The sequence below is a fragment of the Pseudocercospora fijiensis genome, assembly GCF_000340215.1.
Source record: "Pseudocercospora fijiensis CIRAD86 unplaced genomic scaffold MYCFIscaffold_3, whole genome shotgun sequence".
NCBI lineage: Eukaryota > Fungi > Ascomycota > Dothideomycetes > Mycosphaerellales > Mycosphaerellaceae > Pseudocercospora > Pseudocercospora fijiensis.
This window is the reverse complement of record NW_006921534.1, coordinates 5,670,758-5,689,132: the sequence shown is the minus strand read 5'-3', so window position 1 is coordinate 5,689,132 and position 18,375 is coordinate 5,670,758. Positions and strand designations below refer to the sequence as shown.

Sequence of the window (18,375 nt, the reverse complement as noted above, 5' to 3'; positions counted from 1 at the left end):
TTAATAGGCTTAAGGCTTTAATCAAAGTTTTGATTAAGGGTGCCTTAGGCTCGTAGTATAGGTAAGGTTGTGTCTATAGGCGTAGCGACAATAGTAAGTAATATTAATAATAGTAGCGCTAGTCGTCTTAGCGCTAACTTTACCTTGCTTTCGATTTCCTTCTTTGACTAATAATATACTCCGCAATACCGTTACTAATATAGCCGCGCTAGCTATCTTCTAACATACCGCTATTCGTACGCGCGCGCGCGCATTCTCGTCGATTGCCTAGGCCTCGAGGCCTCGGTAGGATAAAGGAACAAGAGGTAGAGTCTTTAAAAGAGCAGTAACTAATTAACGCGTCGTAGCGCGCTTGTTAACACTCGGTACGCGTTCACTATAGTAGTGTAGTCTTATTGTCTCTTATTGCTAACAATTGCTTGTAGCTAATTAGTTAGCTAATAGCACCCTAGGGGTAGTATTAATCCTAGGCCTTAATAGTAATATTATAAGCTTTTGGCCTTCTTCTTGTCCTTTACGCTAGTCTAATACTTATCTAACAACTCGGTTATGTCCTTAAAGGAACCTTTAGCTTCCTATAAGTCCTATTTAGGTAAATAGCCTTACTATCTTAATAGGTACTCCTTCTTGCCCTACCTAGTCCGATGCTTTAGGATACGTTCTATAGACTACAGCTCTTCGCTATTAGCTAGTATGTCCTCGGATTTAGCAGGTGCTTTATCCCCTTCGCGTAGGTAGTACGGCTTAAGGAGGGACACATAGAAGGTATTATAGATAGTGTAATAAGGTGGAAGCTATAACTAATAGGCCTAGGTGCCCCTAGGTTCTCGGATACAGAAAGGGCCAATGTACCTTAGTGCGAGTTTAGGCCTTATTTTGCTATTAGGCGAGGGGTGTTTGCGGATACGGAGGTTCTTTGTACTAAGCATAACTAGGTCGCCTTGCTTGAAGGTTATTAGAAGGTAGTGTTTGTTATAGTAGGCCTTCTAATAGGCCTAGGCCTTTACTAGTTTGTTAGCTATCTTAGCGTGAATTTCTCGTATCTTTTAAACCCTCTTAATAGCCGCTAGTGTCTTAGGTTAACCCGCTTCCCTTTCCTTACGCTCGGCCTCGAGCGATAGGGGGTCTTATAGCATAGTAGCGTTCTAGCCTATTATAGCGAAATAAGGTAAAACCTTAGTAGATAAGTGGACACTATTATTGTATACGAATTCGGCTAGTTATAGGAGGTTGACCTAGTCGTTAGGGTTCTCGTTAATGTAGCTACGCAGGTACTACTATAGCGTAGCATTTTGCCTCTCGGTCTAGCTATCTGTTTATAGATAGAACGCTATAGATAGGCGATGCTTAAGTCTTAGCTATAGGTATATCTCACTCTAATAGTAAGATATAAATATCGAGCCTCTGTCGGAGACTATCCCTTTAGGGGTTCCCTAATAGCTATAGAAGATGTTATTCTATAGTGACTCAGCTAAGTTAATAGCTATCTAATCCTTCCTAGTAGGGATGTAACGAGCGCCCTTAGTAAATCGGTCTACGACGACTAGGATAGCGTTAAAGATGTCTTTGCTTCCTCTTCGCTTAGTAGGGGGGAGACCTATAATAAAGTCTATTATAAGCTCTACAAAAGGCTTCTTTAGAATAGGGAGTAAAGACAACTCGCTAAATAGTAAGTGCTTTAGTACTTTGACTCGCTAGCATACTGCATAGGTCTGTATATACTCCTTTATATGCCGCTTACTATTTAGCTAGTAGTATATACGCGATAGTAACTCGTGCGACCTCTCTATGCTATAGTAACTAGCGAGCTTACTGTTATAGTACCTCTTTAAAAGCTCTTATCTAATCGATTGTTTAGCGGGGACATAGTACCTGCCTTTAAACTTTAAGTAACCCTTGTCGTCGATCGACTAACTATTACTCTTACTAGATCGAGTCGCCCGTCTACTTACAAGCCTATTAATACGCTCGATAGTAAAGGCGTCCCTCTACTAAGCACGTAATAGCTTATCTATAAACGATTAACTATCCCTATTTGCAAGGTTATTTAATAGCACCCTCGCTATTAAACGAGGTACGTATTATATGCATCTAATAGTACTAGCAGCCGGAACTACTGCAACCTCTTCTATAGTGCTATCGCTATATAGACTATTACTATAGATAGCAATGTCCTTAATCGAGTTATTATAGCTCGAGCGATCTACGTCCTTTCTTTTAACGTGCACTAGAAGAACGATAACTCCGCTATAGTATTTGTTACCGCCGCGGGGTCCGGAAGTCCGCTTATCCTACGTTTGCTTATTAATAATACAGGCTATAGCAATCTTATACTATAGGGTTGGAAACAATAAATTAATAGATTGCTAAGTCCCGCTATCGTAATTAGGTCGCCTCGATAGGCTATTAGTAGGGTTGCTTATGCCTAGCCGATATAATATATTAAAATCGAACCCGGCGAGGTAGACGGCCTATCTAGCCTGTCGACCTATAACCCTAGTAACCTTCGTAATTCTACGGAGGTTGTTATAATCCGTATAGACCTGAATAGTATGCTATATACTATCGAGATAGTAGCGCTAGTGCTTAAAGGCCTCGATAATAGCTAGGAGCTCTTGCTCGTAGGTCTTATATCGGCGCTCTATATCGATTATCTTTCGTAAAAAGAAGGCAATTAGGTGCTAGTAATAGTTATTATCTAATTGCTGTAATATAATAGCCGATATAGCGAACTGTAAAGCGTTAGTCTCAATTCGGATTTGCTTGCTTAGTACGAAATAGTGCAATAAGGGGACATTAGTAAAGCGTTGCTTTAGGCCGTCAAAAGCGGCTTGTGCTCTATTAGTCTATTTAAACTCTCTAGTTAGGTTAGCCTTAGTTTTAGTAAGCTCAGTTAGGGGTATTATATGCCGTAAATAGCCCTTAATAAACCGGCGGTAGAAATTAGCGAAGCTAAGGAACGATTAAAGCTCCTTAATAGACGTAGGAATAGGCTATTTAGTAATTGTTTTAATCCGATTAGGATTAGCCTTAACACTATCAGTTGATACGATAAAACTAAGGAAGGCTACCTCCTTAGTAGTAAAGGTGCATTTAGAAGGCTTGTAATATAGTCTATAGACTCGCAGGCGATCGAGCACCTTGCGGACTATAGCCTAGTGCTCCGTAATGTTAGGTAAGTGTGTGTAAACTAGGATGTCATCTAGGTAAACTATATAGAGATAGTCTAATAGGCCCGAAAGGGCCCGATTAATATAGGACTAGAATGTTGTAGGGGCGTTAGCTAAGCCGAATAGCATAACTAAGTACTCGAAATAGCTATAGCGAGTACGGAAGGCTGTTTTCTATTCGTTACCCTTACGAATACGGATGCGATAGTATATATCCTTAATGTCTAATGTAGTATAGTAGTAAGTACTAGAAAGGCGATCGAGGGTCTTATTAATAAGAGGAAGTGGACAGCGGTCTTTAATAGTAATAGCGTTAAGCGTACGATAATTAATATATAGGCGTAGGCTACTATCCTTCTTTAGTACGAATAGGATAGGGGCGCTAGTAGGGCTGTTACTATACCGAATGCGACTATTAGCTAGGTTTTCCTCTAGGTACTTACGTAATATAGCAAGCTCTCGTTTACTAAGGTTATAGAGGGGTCTAAAAGGAACCTCCTTGCCCTCTATAATATTAATCTTATAATCCGTCTCTTTGAATATAGGCAATGTCGATGCTAAGTGGTATTTAAATACATTAATATAGGTTTCTCGAATAGGCTCCGGTATACGAGTAAGCTAATTAGGGTCTATGCTATTAGGGGGCATAGGCTTATCGTTATCTCTACCGAGAAGATTAGCTGTCGGATTAGCTAAGGCGGAGGCCGGTATTAGGTTGCTAATAAACAGGACCCTAATATCGTTAGGGCACTCGCTAACATTAATGTGTTTAATGTCCTCTTTCCGAGCGATTCTAAATCGCTACTTCTAAATGCCTAAGTCTATAGCTATAGCGTAGTACTTAAGAACAGGGTTGCTAATAACAATAGTAGCTCCCCTATATAGGTTGTCTATATCTACTACGTAGGCAGTAAAGTCTAGTAGGCGTTCATTTCCGAGGTCGTCCTTTAGAGCTATAGGAATATAGTAGGCCCTATAGGTTAAGTGCCGAGCGTTATTAAACTAAGCAAGGGTTGGCAGGTTAGTCTTCGGCAGTTGTCGAAGGTCTAATTGCTTAGCTAGGCGATGGCTAATAAGGGCACTAACTAAATTTCCTAGATCTAGTATAACCTTAGTTTAATAGGTAGTACCCTTCGTGTCCTATACAAGGTAGGAGCGTATTATAGCTAGCACAATGTCGATAGTCTTACGCCGTATAAGGCTAACAGTTAGTGCGGCGCTTACTCTTTTTTCGAAGGTTGGCCTATAGGGGTAGCGTTAGCTACTAAAAGGTGTTTCCTATACTTAGCGGAAGCACGGTTAATTCGGGCCTAGTCCTTAGGTTTGTCGCATTAGCCTAGTAGATAGCTAGTGCTATTACAGTTAAAGTACTTTAATCCGGTTGGTAGACTGCTGTAGCTGTTATTGCTATTGTTAGCCGAGCGGTTAGTATTGTAGGGATACGAGCCCCTTCTACGGCCCCTATCGCGGCCTCCTCTATATAGCCGGCGGCTACGGCCTCTTCTACGGTTATTGTTACTGTTCCTATTGTTAGCATTGTTGTTATAGTAGGAACCTTAGTTTCCTCCGCGGCTACGGTTGCTACGGTTAGTACTAGCTAGTCGGATCCTCGATTCTAGTCGTTATTAGAGCTAAACAGCCCGTTCGGCTGTTTCTACTTCGACTATGAATTAAATGCGTATAAGATTGGTCTGTTCAAACACACGGCGGCGGTCTAACTTAAGGACTAATTCCTATCTCAATTTAGGGCGTATTTCGGAGATCTAGATAGAATTAGTTTTAGTCGGGAGGTCGTCTTCGAGAGTCTTTAAATAGGCCTTAAATAAGCGAGCTGTCTAATTAGTCTTTTGCTTGGCCCGAAGGTACTAGTCCTAAGCGTGTTGTTGCCTTAGTATAGGGTTTCTAAGAGTGTCTAGCATAATAGTCTTATAGGTTTTCTACTAAACAGTAGTCTAATTATTAAGGGAATCGAAATGGTCGTCCTAGGTGCGCTTTAGGTTACTATTAATGTACTATATAGCGTGAACAACTAAGGAATAGTCGTCTAGAAGAGCCCTTAGTGCATTTCGCTAGTTAAGCTTACAATTACGTATGTGATTATTATATTGCTTGCGACTAGAGCTATCGAACACGGTGCAGTCCTTAAGTTTAGCATCCTTCTTCTAGACTAGGACTGATAGTAAGAAAGGCCCTACTATCGGCTTAGTGTTAGTTGTTAGGGCCTCCTAAAGGCGGCGAATTTCGAGGAGGTTGTCCTTTAGCTATTGTTCTTAACGTAGGGCAGTAAGCCTGTTTTAGGTGGCTTCTTAGAGTCTCCCTACTAGTTAGGGGCTAAAGGCTAGCTAGCTATATCGTCGATTAACAATGTTGTTAAGAATGTCGTCGACAGGCAATTCTAGGTCGTTACCTAGAATTATAGGTTCTTCTTTAATAGGCTCTCCGGCAGGCTCTTTAGTAGGAGGCACTTTAGCAGGCACTTTAGCGGGGACTATGCTACTAGCGTTGTTATTGCTAGCGCTGCTAGTAGCAGTACGGTTATTGTTGCTTCGTAATAAGCCGGCTATTATAATAGGGGGTAACACTAATAATGTATTGTTAGCCCCTAAGATACGGATATAGCGGAATTAGTAGATATTAGTCTAGTACGATTAACTTAGTATAATAGGCCGTATAGAAGGCCTTGCTCGATGATTGGTACGGTTGTTTCGATAGGATAGTACGTATAGGTCCCGTTCTTCGGGCGCAATATAGTTAGATTAGTCTTGCTCGTAGCTATACCGCTAAAAGCTTAAAATAAGGACTATCTAGCTGCTGCCCTTAAAGGGTAGATCGAATACTATGTAAGAAGGGTTATGTTAGCAGGTAGATAGGGTAGTAGTAAATCAGTATAGTATTCGATAGAGATCTAAGAGGAGAGGGAGGAAGGTAGGCTAGTTAGCCTAACGCTAAGCGCTAAGTCCTACCTAAGGCATCGAGACCCTAGCTTTACTCGAGCCCGGTTACATACTAATCACGTATAACCTCTTTAGTCCTAACAGATACCTAGTAACTCGTAATCGAAGGTTACGAAGAAGACGCCGTTGCCTTAGTATAAACACCTTAATTAAGAGACCTTCGAGGCTACTTTAAGGAGGCAGTAGAAACGCTAAATCTAAAATATTAGCGTATAGTAGACGACCCTACTATTAACGCTTCTATAAAGGACTTATTCTACGCCTTCTACGTACGGAAGGTTAAGGACTTCTCGGACAGTTGCTACGTACTAAATGTTAACTATTTTATCGCTAATCTATAGGAAGTCCTATTTATAGGCGAGACCGAGCGATAGTAGACGACTTAACTACCTTCTAAACTAGCGACACTAACTCTAGCGATACTAACTCTAGCGACACTAACTCGTACTCGATTGCTACTAACTATACTAGAAACGCACTATGTCTATACTAATATAATACTACGACTGTTACCTTTAAAACAGCGCGTTTAATCGTTACCTATTCGCTAACCTATATTCTTATTACTACCTCCGCTAGGTAACCTTACTCTAAGGCTAATTCCGCGCCTACCGCCGCCCTCCTTCGACACGCCGCGCCGCGAGACAACGCTAGAAATACAGTCCTTATAACCGCTCGATTTAGACGATATAGAAAAGGTAGATTTAATAGGAGATATAGAACCGCCGCCGCTAGTGCGAGGTCTACCTGCGCCGCTAGGTACTTGCTATTTAACTAACTACTAGTATTAGGGTAAGCTATTATAGCTTTATATATACGGTATTCGCGAGATTAACGGCATTACTATAAACAACTGCTACTTTATAGATTCTAGCCTCTCGTCCTTTAATAAGCTTCTTATCTTCTATAACGTAGACTAGCATACTATAGATAGGACAATAAGCTACATCCGAGACGAGGATTACGAACGAGCGAATAGGCGACTAAATAGATAGATAATAAACGACTCGGAAGACGACGCCGCTAATAACTTGCCTAGCGACGAGCGAGTTAGACGAGAGATAAGAGGTTTAAGAACATATAGTAACCGCTAGTTAACCGCTAGTAAGCTAGCAATACGTACGAGACTACGTACTAAGTAATAACGAGGTCGAAGAGATAGCTATTAGCGTAGACAAGCCTTCCGCTATAGTCGTAGAAGGCGGTAAAGGTAATAATAGTATTCTATAGCAATAGTGTGTATTTAATCTTAGTCTGTGTATTAGTCTATAATAGTCTCTTCTACTGCAAAAGCGCCGCTTCTATAATAGTTAAATAGCCGCTTTAGTAGTAGTTAACCGATAGGCTCGAGAGAGGCGCCCTTCTTAACCTAATCCGTTACTACGCCGAGTAGTTCCAAACAGCACTAAACTAGAGGATTGCGGGTAGCTTATTGCCTAGTAAACGCTAGTAAAAGACTGTGCCCCTAACTCCGCTCTAGGTTTAGCTAAAACTCCTAACATCCAAGAGTAACCACACATCATCTCAGGTTTGGATCACCGGTGATGTGACACTTACGACAGAGTATAAAATCATACATCGACTACCGTCAAACGAACGCTAGCTATACTTCCAAGCGAAACGGCTTCAGACTCCTGTCATGGATGTATTTAGACCTCTCCAAGCGCCGGCCAGTTGTCGACGCGCCTACGATATCTTTGCTAGTGCACGATGCATATCTCTATCTCTCGACCACAAGATTTCCAAGCGCCCATGCAGTCATGCGGCGTAATGCCCCATAACAGCCTTGTTGAAACAGCAAGCGCTATATCTGGCTGAGTCGATCTATACTTATCTCACCTGAGCTCCTCTTGGTAGTAAGTATATGTATGTGTCCACAGCTCAGCTCATCGTTATCAATTTGTAGTATACTTACATTCGCGCTTCATCGTATTCATCATGACATTATTCTCCTTCAAGAGTTCCAAGGCCCTTAGCAAGTCAACCAAGCCTGCACCGTCAGCACCCAGCACAGCAACGGCGAATGGCCTGCCGCCGTCGGCAGCAAGCGATGTTTATGCAGACATTCCTGCGCAAAGTCTGCGATACTGGCCATTGGAAGCATCAAAACGGGAAATACGTGTGCTGCAAGTCCACAGGGGCTGGAAATCCGATCCAATGATTTGCAAGCTCTATCCTGTCTCATTGCTGGACGAGCCGCGGCCTATGTACGAGACTGTATCTTACTGCTGGGGAGATACATCAAGTACGACACCTGTCAAGATAGAGGTGAACGGCGTCGTGGTCGCGATCAACGCAAGTGCTGCGGACGCCATTCATCGTATCAGAACGCCACTCACAGACAGGTGGATATGGATCGACGCAATCTGCATAAACCAGAACGATAAGGATGAGCGCAACCATCAGGTAGCACTTATGGCGAAAATATACAAAGGAGCTTTCAAAAACGTGGTCTGGCTAGGGAACGACGACGAAGACTTTGGCGAGTACATCAATCAAGAGATGAATCGCGCTCTCGCAGATTTTCGCAGCCATAGCAGAGCATTCGTGGACATATATACCATGACGCATGACAACATGGAGCTGAAAAGGGATGGCACAGTCGCTGATCGAAATATCGACTTCAAAGCGCTGGCTTATCTGTTTGACAGCCCATGGTTTGGCCGCCTTTGGGTAGGCATGACTCCTTGGAACTACTCAATTTTGCAGGGCTAATCTCGGCTCACAGATCGCGCAAGAAGTCGCTCTTGCTCGGAACAGTATATGTTACTTCGGACGGATGACCTTTCAGCTCAGAGACATCTTGAAAGTCGCATTATGGATGGTCTACAACTCGCAATGTCTATTTACGGGAGTATCAGAAAGCGTTGGTGTGCACAATGCCGTGACGCTTTGGCACCTCGTAGATCGGAGCTGCATGCCCAAAGAAAAGTCCATCGCTCTAACGAGCTCGCTTTACAGTTTGCACCGTTACTTGCGGGAGTTCCAGGCCACAGAACCTCGCGATTACGTGTACGCAATGCTGGGATTGCTGGTAATGACTCCCAAGGACCGGGAGTTACATCGAGCGGCATTGGAGATCGACTACACCAAACCTGTAGAGGCTGTATTCCGCGATGCGACAAGAGCTTTCATCGAAACGACGAGGACGCCGGATGTCTTGCACGGCCGGACTCTGGAATCGAATGAATCGGAATATTTCACGCCATCATGGTCTCTTGATCTTCGTTCAAAGATAGATGACCAATCTGTGCCTACTGAATTCTACGGAGATTATAAAGCTTGCCACCAACTTCTGATGAGCCCGAACACTTTCAATGGCGAGCAAGATCCGAATGTGTTGTCGCTTAAAGGCTTTGATGTCGATGAAGTCGGTGGGATGACGGACGTCTTTAACATAGAAGACGACCAGCAGTTTCTCAACACATTGCGCCAAGTTGTGGGTCTGTGGCGCAAAAGTCCACAGGCACAAAGAGATGGTCGCAACACCCAGCTAGCTCGAACGCTCATAGCCGATGCGAATTGGCTTGGAGACCGCGCAAACACTGGGAACATCGAAGAATACGAATCATTCCAGAATTACGTCGCGAAGCATCGGAAACTTCCACCAACTCGCCTCGAGCAGGCGCTCTCGGATTACGATCAGAAGACACAAGAGGCTATTCGATTTTTCACATGTGCTGCTCGAGCCTGTCACAGACGCCGATTCTTTCTTACGAAATCTGGACTTTTCGGTCTGGGACCCGCTACGCTTTTGAGTCAAGATCGTGTTGTCATATTCTATGGTGGAACGACACCCTTTGCGATTCGAGCTCTCGGCAATGGCAAGCATGTGTACGTTGGAACTTGCTACGTCTTCGGGATCATGGACGGAGAAGCAGTAAGAGACTACAGAGCTGCAGAACGGCATCATGAACGATTTGAATTGGTGTAAAGCGATTTTGAAGTTTGGAAGAGATGTTTTGCTTCTACTATCTCAGGAGCTACAGCGCGTATATAATTGTACAATAGCGAGCACAGCATTTGCGCAGTAGAGGAGATCAACGATTCGTAGATGGATCTTCGGGAAGCAGTAAAACCAGTGCGATCACGACCTGTCTATTGTCTCGGGGTCACATTCACCTGGGACAAAGCTAGAAAGTCACAGTCCATTTGGCCCGTTGTGATATTGTACTGTACGAGGAGAAGAGACGTCCGTCCATGATAAGCGCCCACGGTTCTCCCTACGGATGCTGTTGCTTCTCGGCTCGGCTTCGCTCCTGCACAACGGCAGCACCCGTCCAGCCAGGCACATTTCGAAGCGCCGGCTTCTCCCAATCACATTCTTCATCCACCTCTCGACACCGCATCCCCAGCAGATGGTCTGCAGCCAGGCCGTGATGGCAGCTGTGCTGGCTTATACATAGCGAGGGTCCCAGCTGTGACCTCGCTAGCCGATAGAGTAAGTTGCTGCTCAACCTTTCCTACATCCTGTCACCCTAGAACTGTATGCTGGAGTCAAAAGGCCGTCTTTCGACCATTTCATTGACCCAAGATGCGGAGAGGCGGTGCCATATACCTCAGCTTCACAGCTCTCGTCCTCCTGTCTGCAGCATCCGGAGCGAGCGCGGGACTTTGGGACGTCGATATCGACCTCGATCCAGCACCAGCGCCAGATAAAGGTCCACCGTTTTCAGCACATGCAGTGCGAGACCGCTCACAGCTCCCCTACGAGCTCGCGGGCATCTTAGGCGCATACTTTGGATTCACATTGATTCTTGGAACTCTTCTTCTCACAGTTGGGAGAAGACTGCGAAAACAAGCGCAAGCGATGGCCGAGAAACCCACAGAGATGATGACACCGTCGCACAAGGCCTACGACAGGTCGCCAATAAGTCCGGGACAGAGCAGCCTCTTCGAAAGAATGATGAAAAGAAAGGACAAGAACAAACATGGGTCGCCGGGCATGGTCAGCGTGGCCAGCTTCGATCAGAATGTCGTTCAGCGCGACAGACAACGGCAACAGGCCGACCTTGCAAACATCTATGCACATGTCTTGCGGGAAGATGAGCAAGGCCTGCCACCAAAGTACCCGGTCAATCGCACTGTGGACCAGCTTCGATCTGGGGAAGGGTACGTCGGGCCTCAGAGTCCCACCAGTCCCAAATCACCTGGGTTTGTCCCGGTGTACCCTAAAGACTATAAGGGACCTACATCACCGTATTACTACGAACAGCCACAGTCTCCGCTTCGTGCCAACCGCGACACAAGAACAGCCTCTTTTGGCAGCGATCAGACTAGCGGGACTTCAACATCTGGTCCAGGCAAGCTGCGCAAAGGCGTTCGAAAGCTGAAAGATCACGGACTCACAATCAGTGCACCATTAAGACGAGACGACAACAGCGATGGTGCAAGAACGCCCCTATCTCCTCGCACATATACGGATCCAGGAGTTCCGCCAGAGCCACCGACGGCTGGTACCACGAACAGCCAATACCCGCCAACAACTCCGGGTACAGCCAGAACATTTGAGTCTGATACGCTCCCAGCTCCACGCGAACCACCTTCGGCTTACCCACAGCAGCACGATCCGTCGAGAAATGAAGCGAAAGTCCCAGCTATAAGCACATCTGGCGAAATGATCATGCCTGCGCCGCCTAAGAGGACGACCAACTCTCCGGTTTCAGGCACGAATAATCCGCTCCCACTCCGTGCTATGAATGATCAGCTCAAGCAGCAGCAATCGCAGCAAGACGTTTACAGGAAGGCATTCCCTCTTTCGCCTGCGGCAATGAGATCTCCGAATTCTGCGGACATGAGATCGCCAACATCTGCGGCCCTTCGGTCTCCGACAGCGGCCATGGCCGGATCAATGCAGTCTCCCGGCGCTCTTTTATCTCCCCCAGGCATGAAGTCTCCTGCGATCGTTCGCCAGGAGATTGAGTACGGATCGACACCGTGGAGAGGGGCCCCGGGTACTGCTGGCCCCAAGACACCTTACAGTCCATACATGAGAGAAGCCCTTTTGACGCCCATCTTGACGCCGCATTTGACCACCAGGGCAGAGCGAAAGCAGAGGGAAAAGGAAGAGAAGACATTCAGGGGCGCTATCACTGCAGAAGATCAGGTCGTTGACGATAAGAACATGTGGGATGATGCTTATTGAGAGGATGTTTCACTTCTCACCTCTTTCTATAGCTCACATATTTACTGAAATCTATGCAGACGTCTTTCTATGCACTGCAATCATCTCAAAGAGGCCATACAAAACGTCCTTGTCTTCTCATTAAATCCAGCGCTGGGTCAAGAACCGGACTTGGTATAAAGATAAAGGGAAAGCGAGTCCCTGAAAGTGAAAAGCATCTCCTCTAGAGCACTTGACGCGGCGAGCGGTCTTGCGCACGGACTTGCGTTCACATGCGAAGCAGGATCAACATCAATTCTTCTCAAGCCACGCTACACAAACCTCCTGACATACAGCCTCGACTTTCCTGCACTCTCCAGGACCATTCGTCGCATACCACAAGAGTCTTCCAAGATCATCAACGCACATAAAAGCAATCCAAATCGCCACAATCCCTCAAAACGGTCAGAAGAATCTTGCGCGCTTTCAAATTCTCAACGCTACATACATATCGCAAGGTATACTCACAATAGCTAACATTATCAATATCGAGGCCGCCTCGGCCACCGCTAAGCATCCATCCTCAGAATAAATCGGCAACACGAAGGAACAAGTGTACTCTCACAATCACAAAAGCTTTCTACAGCTGACTCAACCGCCTCACCAGATTCTTCGACACCAGTACCTTCTCCGATGTCACATTTACCTGTGGCGAGAAAGAGTTAACGCATACACCTATCTGTCGCCGATACCACAGGTGGCAGAAAACTGCTTCCATATGATCACAATCTGGTCTTTCAGAGAAATCCTCTGTGCAGCGCCACTTTCGCCTTCAACTGGCGACGCTCCATCTTCCTTCGACAGATACTTGATCGTGTGGTACTTTAAGCTTGGCACCTTTTCTGGAAGAATGTGACAAAAGTCTCGACGTACACGCTCTAAACGAACCTGGCCAATACTCAAAGACAAGTCCCCGCAAGCATGCATCTGGTGCCGTCTCCAAGTCTGCTGCTCGCGAAGATACTCAAACGTACTGCTGCCACCATCGCGGGCCTCGGTGTCGATATGCAGGTGGTTGATGTGGTCCAGATCGATCCTTCGCAGAGACGTATGGAGTTTCGCGAATTTTGGAGTATGCCTGTCGATCCAAAACGAGCTTTGTGTCCAATAAAGGCGGTACGCTGCAATGTACAGGGGCTTCGATTCCACGTAGAGCTGATGACATGTCCAAAGCAATGTACTCTGAGGAGCTTCGGAACTGAGCAGATCAACCTGATCCGCGAGCAGCTGTATGCAGGTCTCTGTCGCCGGCGGAACGACGGACGGCAGAAAGACGAACTCCAGTATGGCGATTCTAAGCTCTGCCTCCAGTCGAAGTAATTTGCTCCAGCCGTGTGCCATCGTGCAATTGGGAATAATGGTGCATGGCATGAGAGTTGCAAGAGCTGGGGCTTAAGAAATACAGGCGTTGAGCTCTCGACCGGTGAGCTCTCCAATTGGGGCCAGAACAGGAGAAATGGGGCCAAGGCAATGACTTGGTCACACGTCCCAACATCCCTCCAATCGTTGTTGATCATTGCTGCTGCTACCTAGCTACTTGAAAGGAATTACAAGCCCTTCGCACAATGTGGTGATTTTGATCGAGCTGCAACTGCTAAACCTCGACACTCCCTCGATTGAACTCGTTTCTCGGCATGACTAGTTTCTATGTCTCAAGTCAAGGATCAGTTAGTTGATGGAGGTAGTCAGTGACTGCGATGCAGTACTTACCGTTTTGGAGTCTCCTTCGGTTCTTGCAAGTTTACATCGTTGCGTGCAGTTGTTGCAACAGATCCGTGCTTCGTACTATCTTCTCCGAGGGGAAGCACAGTGCCCGCGTTAGGGGCCACTAATCTGGCAAACCATGACTTCCATGGCTGCGCCAGACCTTTCTGGTTGTCTTCTGAAGGCATGTTGATATACTGAAAGGTGTTTTGAGCAGCGGACCTCTCCACCCAGTCGAAACCGTCTTCTGTATCTGAACACACAAACTGCTCGTGGGCTCGCAAGGGCCCTCCCGCGGCCGTGCATGACGCTAGAGACACCCCGATGCACACGCCGCAAGCCCTACCTCTATTTAGGCTTGTAGGAGGAAGAATTACGTTATATCGACTTTCATTAACATTTAATAGGACTTTTACGACACTTTAATAATATATAACTAATTCTTCGCCTCTAAGCCTAAAAACAAACTAGGCTAAACTAGTAGGTAGTATATAGCTATTTACTCTCGGAGGCTATAACTTACTATCTCTACGACGATATAATAATTTTAAGTAGCTAAGGTCTATCGCAATATATTTAGCTAGGCCCTCTAACTCTAAGATAGAATATAATAGAGGATTATTACCGCGTTCTATCCGCTACGAAGAAACGTAGATTACGATAAAAGTCTTAGTATTTACCTCCGAGGGTAAGATAGCAATAATACAAGACTACGACCTCCTTTCTAGCGTACGGAGGCCCTTTTTATTGCTATAAACTCGGATCTCCTAGTGTTTATTGTCCGTATATCTAGTATTAAAGGTCTTGTCTTACCCTCGAGGCTCGAGTAGAGGAAGCTATTAGATTTAAGCTAGGTTCTACGGACAACTAGCCTTAGTATATAGCAAATATAGCCTATAGTATCTAAATTAGCGATAGGCTTATATAAGAACAAATCTTCTTCTTATTATTACGTAGAACAGCTTTTTTAGATTTATCTATCTAATATATAGTTATACTTCTATAAATTCGAATTCTCGTTTATATACCGGACGGTTATATAGGAGCCGTACGGTTTTCTTTTAGGCGCTTCGCTATAGGCTTAGTATAGACCGCTAACTAGATACATATTAGTATAGATAATATAAGAACGAGCGAGAATAGAAACTAATATATATAGAAGGTAGAAGGTAGAAGGTAGAAGGTAGAAGGTAGAAGGTAGAAGGTAGAAGGTGTATATAAGCCTATAAAGCGGGGCGCCTAAATAGAGGTAGCGCAAGCCTCCTAGGCTAGCTCTACCTTAGGCTCTCGATAGAGTACGTATAGCTAGATTGATCTCGCTAGCTAATAGCTATTATCGTAGCTAAGTATAGTATTCGAGCTCGAGCTTAATATTACGCGTACCGATAGGGCGGTAATACGTATCGCTTAAACGCACTCTTCTTACGCGAAGCCCTACCTTTATAGCTATTAAATACTAAATATTTAAGATTTACTGCTCGTATTTAGATTTACTAATAAATGTTAGTAAATATTTATATTTAATTTATATTTAAATACAATCTTAGCGATAGTAAGGGCAGTAGTAACGCTTAGGGTTAAGAAGGAGGGTATTCTATAGCTATTTATATAACTCGTCGTTATCTTCCGCTTCTATACTTAGTTATAGTATATCTACTAGTAAATCCGCTACGCTAGTACGTTGCTATTACTTAGAACACTCGCTTATTCGGATACTATTGCTATTAAAAGAGGCTCGGTCCTATAGAACCCGGGCCGTACGTCTACTACTACTAAAGGTACGCTCGGACTCTATAGATATAGCGAAGGCGGATAATAAGTCGATAGCTAGTTACGAGAGCGTTAGATAGGCCGTCCGTTGCATAGGCAGGCACTACTATTTAAGTAGACTTATATAGATTAGTTAGCTTGTCCGCTTGTCGATACTAACTTATAGTAGCTTAATAGGCGTAGCGGCAATAAAGGACTCGAATTAATTAATATTAGTCGTAAGCACGTCGTTCTTAAGCTCTTATTGCTACGCTATTATGTCCGTTAAATAACCTATAGCTTCTATAGCGGTAGCGGCTATAGAAGTAGACTCCTTAGAAGTAGGCTTATAGCGTGCTTAATATTCATTCTATAGGGCTCTTGCTCTTACTAGACCGTTAATAAGCTACTAGTCCTTCTTCTTGCTACTAGACTAACGCTTACAAAGCTATACCTTACGGCGAGTTAGATATAATAGTATTATAGTAACGTAGATGCCGCTATCGTCGATTAGACGATAGTATTTATTAAACAGTTGCTAAGAGACGTAAATAGCCTTTATTATAGCCTCTCGCTTAGTATGCTGCTTCTTAGCACGCTCGAAATAGGTAAGTAACTATTCTATAGTCTCTTAGAAGCAGTCGAAGGTAACGTTATAGCCCTATAAACGTTAAGTCGCTTCCTTAAATAGTATAAGGAATAGGCGTGTCTCTTTAAGAATAAGCTAGTCTACCTCGGTAAGCCGGTATTTATTAATCTATAGCATACTAATAAACAAGGCGTTAAGAATAGGCCTTGTTTAAAGGGCCTTCTCGATTATTAGTAACTAGCTATTCTAGCGAGTCTTACCTAGCGGCTTCGGACAGGTAGAGGGCAGCTTCGGCTATACCTTAGCTAATTCTTTAAAGGCGTTATAGAAGTCGTTCTCTCGCTATAGGACCTTAGTTAGCTAGTAGAGACGCTATAGTAGAGATTGCTTAGTAAAGCACTCCGCATTAAAATCTAACTACCTAGATATAGAGACCTTATCGCTATCGCTCTCGGCTTAGTTATTAAATAGCACTTGCCGTGCTTAGAGCGCTCTTTAATCGGCCAATTCTGCGACTTCTATAGACTTAGTAAACATAAAGGCTTATATAACAAGGTTAATAATATAGCCGAAGTAGCGTAGACGATCGGACGGCTCTACTTAGTCTAGTATATATAGCCCTTCTTATATATATAGAGCTTAATCGACTCGTAGAGGGTAGTATTATTAGCGGCATTATTAGCAGTTATCTAGCTAAGCTTATAAGCTATTAAGAAGGTCTTAAAGTACGAGATTAATAGCTAAGCAATAAAGTCGCTAGTATAAGAGCCTCGTTATAGCGGCGGCAGGTTAATAAGGACTTAAGTAAGCTTGCCGTGCTTGTTAATATACTAGTAGTTAATCGCTTAGAAGTGCTTATAGCCGTATTGCGCCTTCTATATATTAGTGCTAATATAGAGGCAACTAATAGCCTTAAGAAGCGCTATTTTAACCCTCTCTCGCTAGTTCTCGAAGTTGTACTATACTCGTACTATTATTAAAGTATATAACTTTAAAAGAGCCTTGTCTATATATAGATTAACTGCTAATATTATGTCTTTAAAGGCCTTAGAAACAAGGGAAGAATAAGCGATACTATATGCTATAGTATAGCGAGCTATTGCCTACCTAAATTTGTCTATATTAGCTTCCGCTATATTCCTTAGAATAGTAGCCGTACGCCTTGCCTCGTTGCCCTCGCTTACTGCCTATATTTTGTTAATATTAATACGGCCTTATAGCGGATCTTTTTCTAGATAGACAACAATACTATATACCTTAAGAAGGTAGTCTACTGCGTTGCTAGACACTAATTTCTATACCTTAGGACTATCTGCTAGATAGTGCTTACAGTAGAAGTATTTATAACCGTATCTATTGCGAGTAGGCTCGCTATCCTACAGATCTCGAGTATAAGACTATAATACTAGATCTATCTTATTCTTTATAAAGTATAGCTTCTTCTACTAAGCGAGTATCGGTAGTATAGGCCTTAGTACTAGTATTAGAGTTAGAAGGAAGGCTAAAGAAGGTATCGATTGCTAGGTATCTTAAAGCTCGTCTAGAGTCGGATTTAGTACTAATTCGTCTACGCTATCCGTACGCTTACGTTTCCGTAGTTTCTAGCTTTCCTATTCGAATTCTTAGGTATTTAGGAAACTTTCGAGCGCTCGTTAGGTCGGTATACGATTTTCTCGTATCTTTATTATAAGGAAGAAGGTAGTTAGGTTATAATTAGAAGCGATAGATTTAAAAATTTAACTTTAGAGGCTAAGTGCGGCCCGCTTTCGGTTAAGCTATCCGAAAGCTAAGAATGTAGGTTAGCGAGTCTAATTAGGCTTAGCGTAATACTTATAACGCAAACTCGAGGCAGATACGGAAACTAGAATACTAAAGACCTTCGACTAATTATCTACCTAATTAATAACAACAACCTTACTACCGCCGCTCGCGGCCTCGCTATCGATTAATCGGTATAGTACCCTATTAATTCGACGCCTAAAGTATATCTGCCGCTACGAGTACTACGATTTTAGCCCCTAACTATACTTAGGCTCGAATAAGTAG

General features: G+C 44.0%; 4 protein-coding genes across 4 annotated transcripts; all 4 read left to right on the top strand.

Moving 5' to 3' along the window:
• Window positions 1–8,062: 8,062 nt before the first annotated feature.
• MYCFIDRAFT_41460 (uncharacterized protein) lies at window positions 8,063–8,839 on the top strand (the record flags this gene model as incomplete). Its single annotated transcript, XM_007926013.1, has 1 exon — window positions 8,063–8,839. The coding sequence occupies one exon, from the start codon at window positions 8,063–8,065 to the stop codon at window positions 8,837–8,839; it is 777 nt and encodes a 258-aa protein (XP_007924204.1).
• A 274-nt stretch (window positions 8,840–9,113) lies between these two features.
• Window positions 9,114–10,182, top strand: MYCFIDRAFT_211040 (uncharacterized protein). Its single transcript, XM_007927369.1, has one exon. It carries the CDS (start codon window positions 9,144–9,146, stop codon window positions 10,056–10,058), a length of 915 nt encoding a protein of 304 aa, XP_007925560.1. The 5' UTR covers window positions 9,114–9,143; the 3' UTR covers window positions 10,059–10,182.
• Window positions 10,183–10,715: 533 nt separating this feature from the next.
• On the top strand, window positions 10,716–12,346 carry MYCFIDRAFT_211039 (uncharacterized protein). Its single transcript, XM_007927368.1, has one exon. The coding sequence runs from the start codon at window positions 10,935–10,937 to the stop codon at window positions 12,267–12,269; it is 1,335 nt and encodes a 444-aa protein (XP_007925559.1). The 5' UTR covers window positions 10,716–10,934; the 3' UTR covers window positions 12,270–12,346.
• An 862-nt stretch (window positions 12,347–13,208) lies between these two features.
• On the top strand, window positions 13,209–13,607 carry MYCFIDRAFT_83096 (uncharacterized protein; the record flags this gene model as incomplete). The annotated part of the gene is made up of 2 exons (XM_007926189.1): window positions 13,209–13,403; window positions 13,461–13,607. The coding sequence occupies 2 exons, from the start codon at window positions 13,209–13,211 to the stop codon at window positions 13,605–13,607; spliced, it is 342 nt and encodes a 113-aa protein (XP_007924380.1).
• Between the last annotated feature and the right edge of the window lie 4,768 nt (window positions 13,608–18,375).

Bases quoted from the DNA above. Each gene is read 5' to 3' on its own strand.
- MYCFIDRAFT_211040 (XM_007927369.1), top strand. From the start codon at position 9,144: ATGCTGGGATTGCTGGTAATGACTCCCAAGGACCGGGAGTTACATCGA.
- MYCFIDRAFT_211039 (XM_007927368.1), top strand. From the start codon at position 10,935: ATGGCCGAGAAACCCACAGAGATGATGACACCGTCGCACAAGGCCTAC.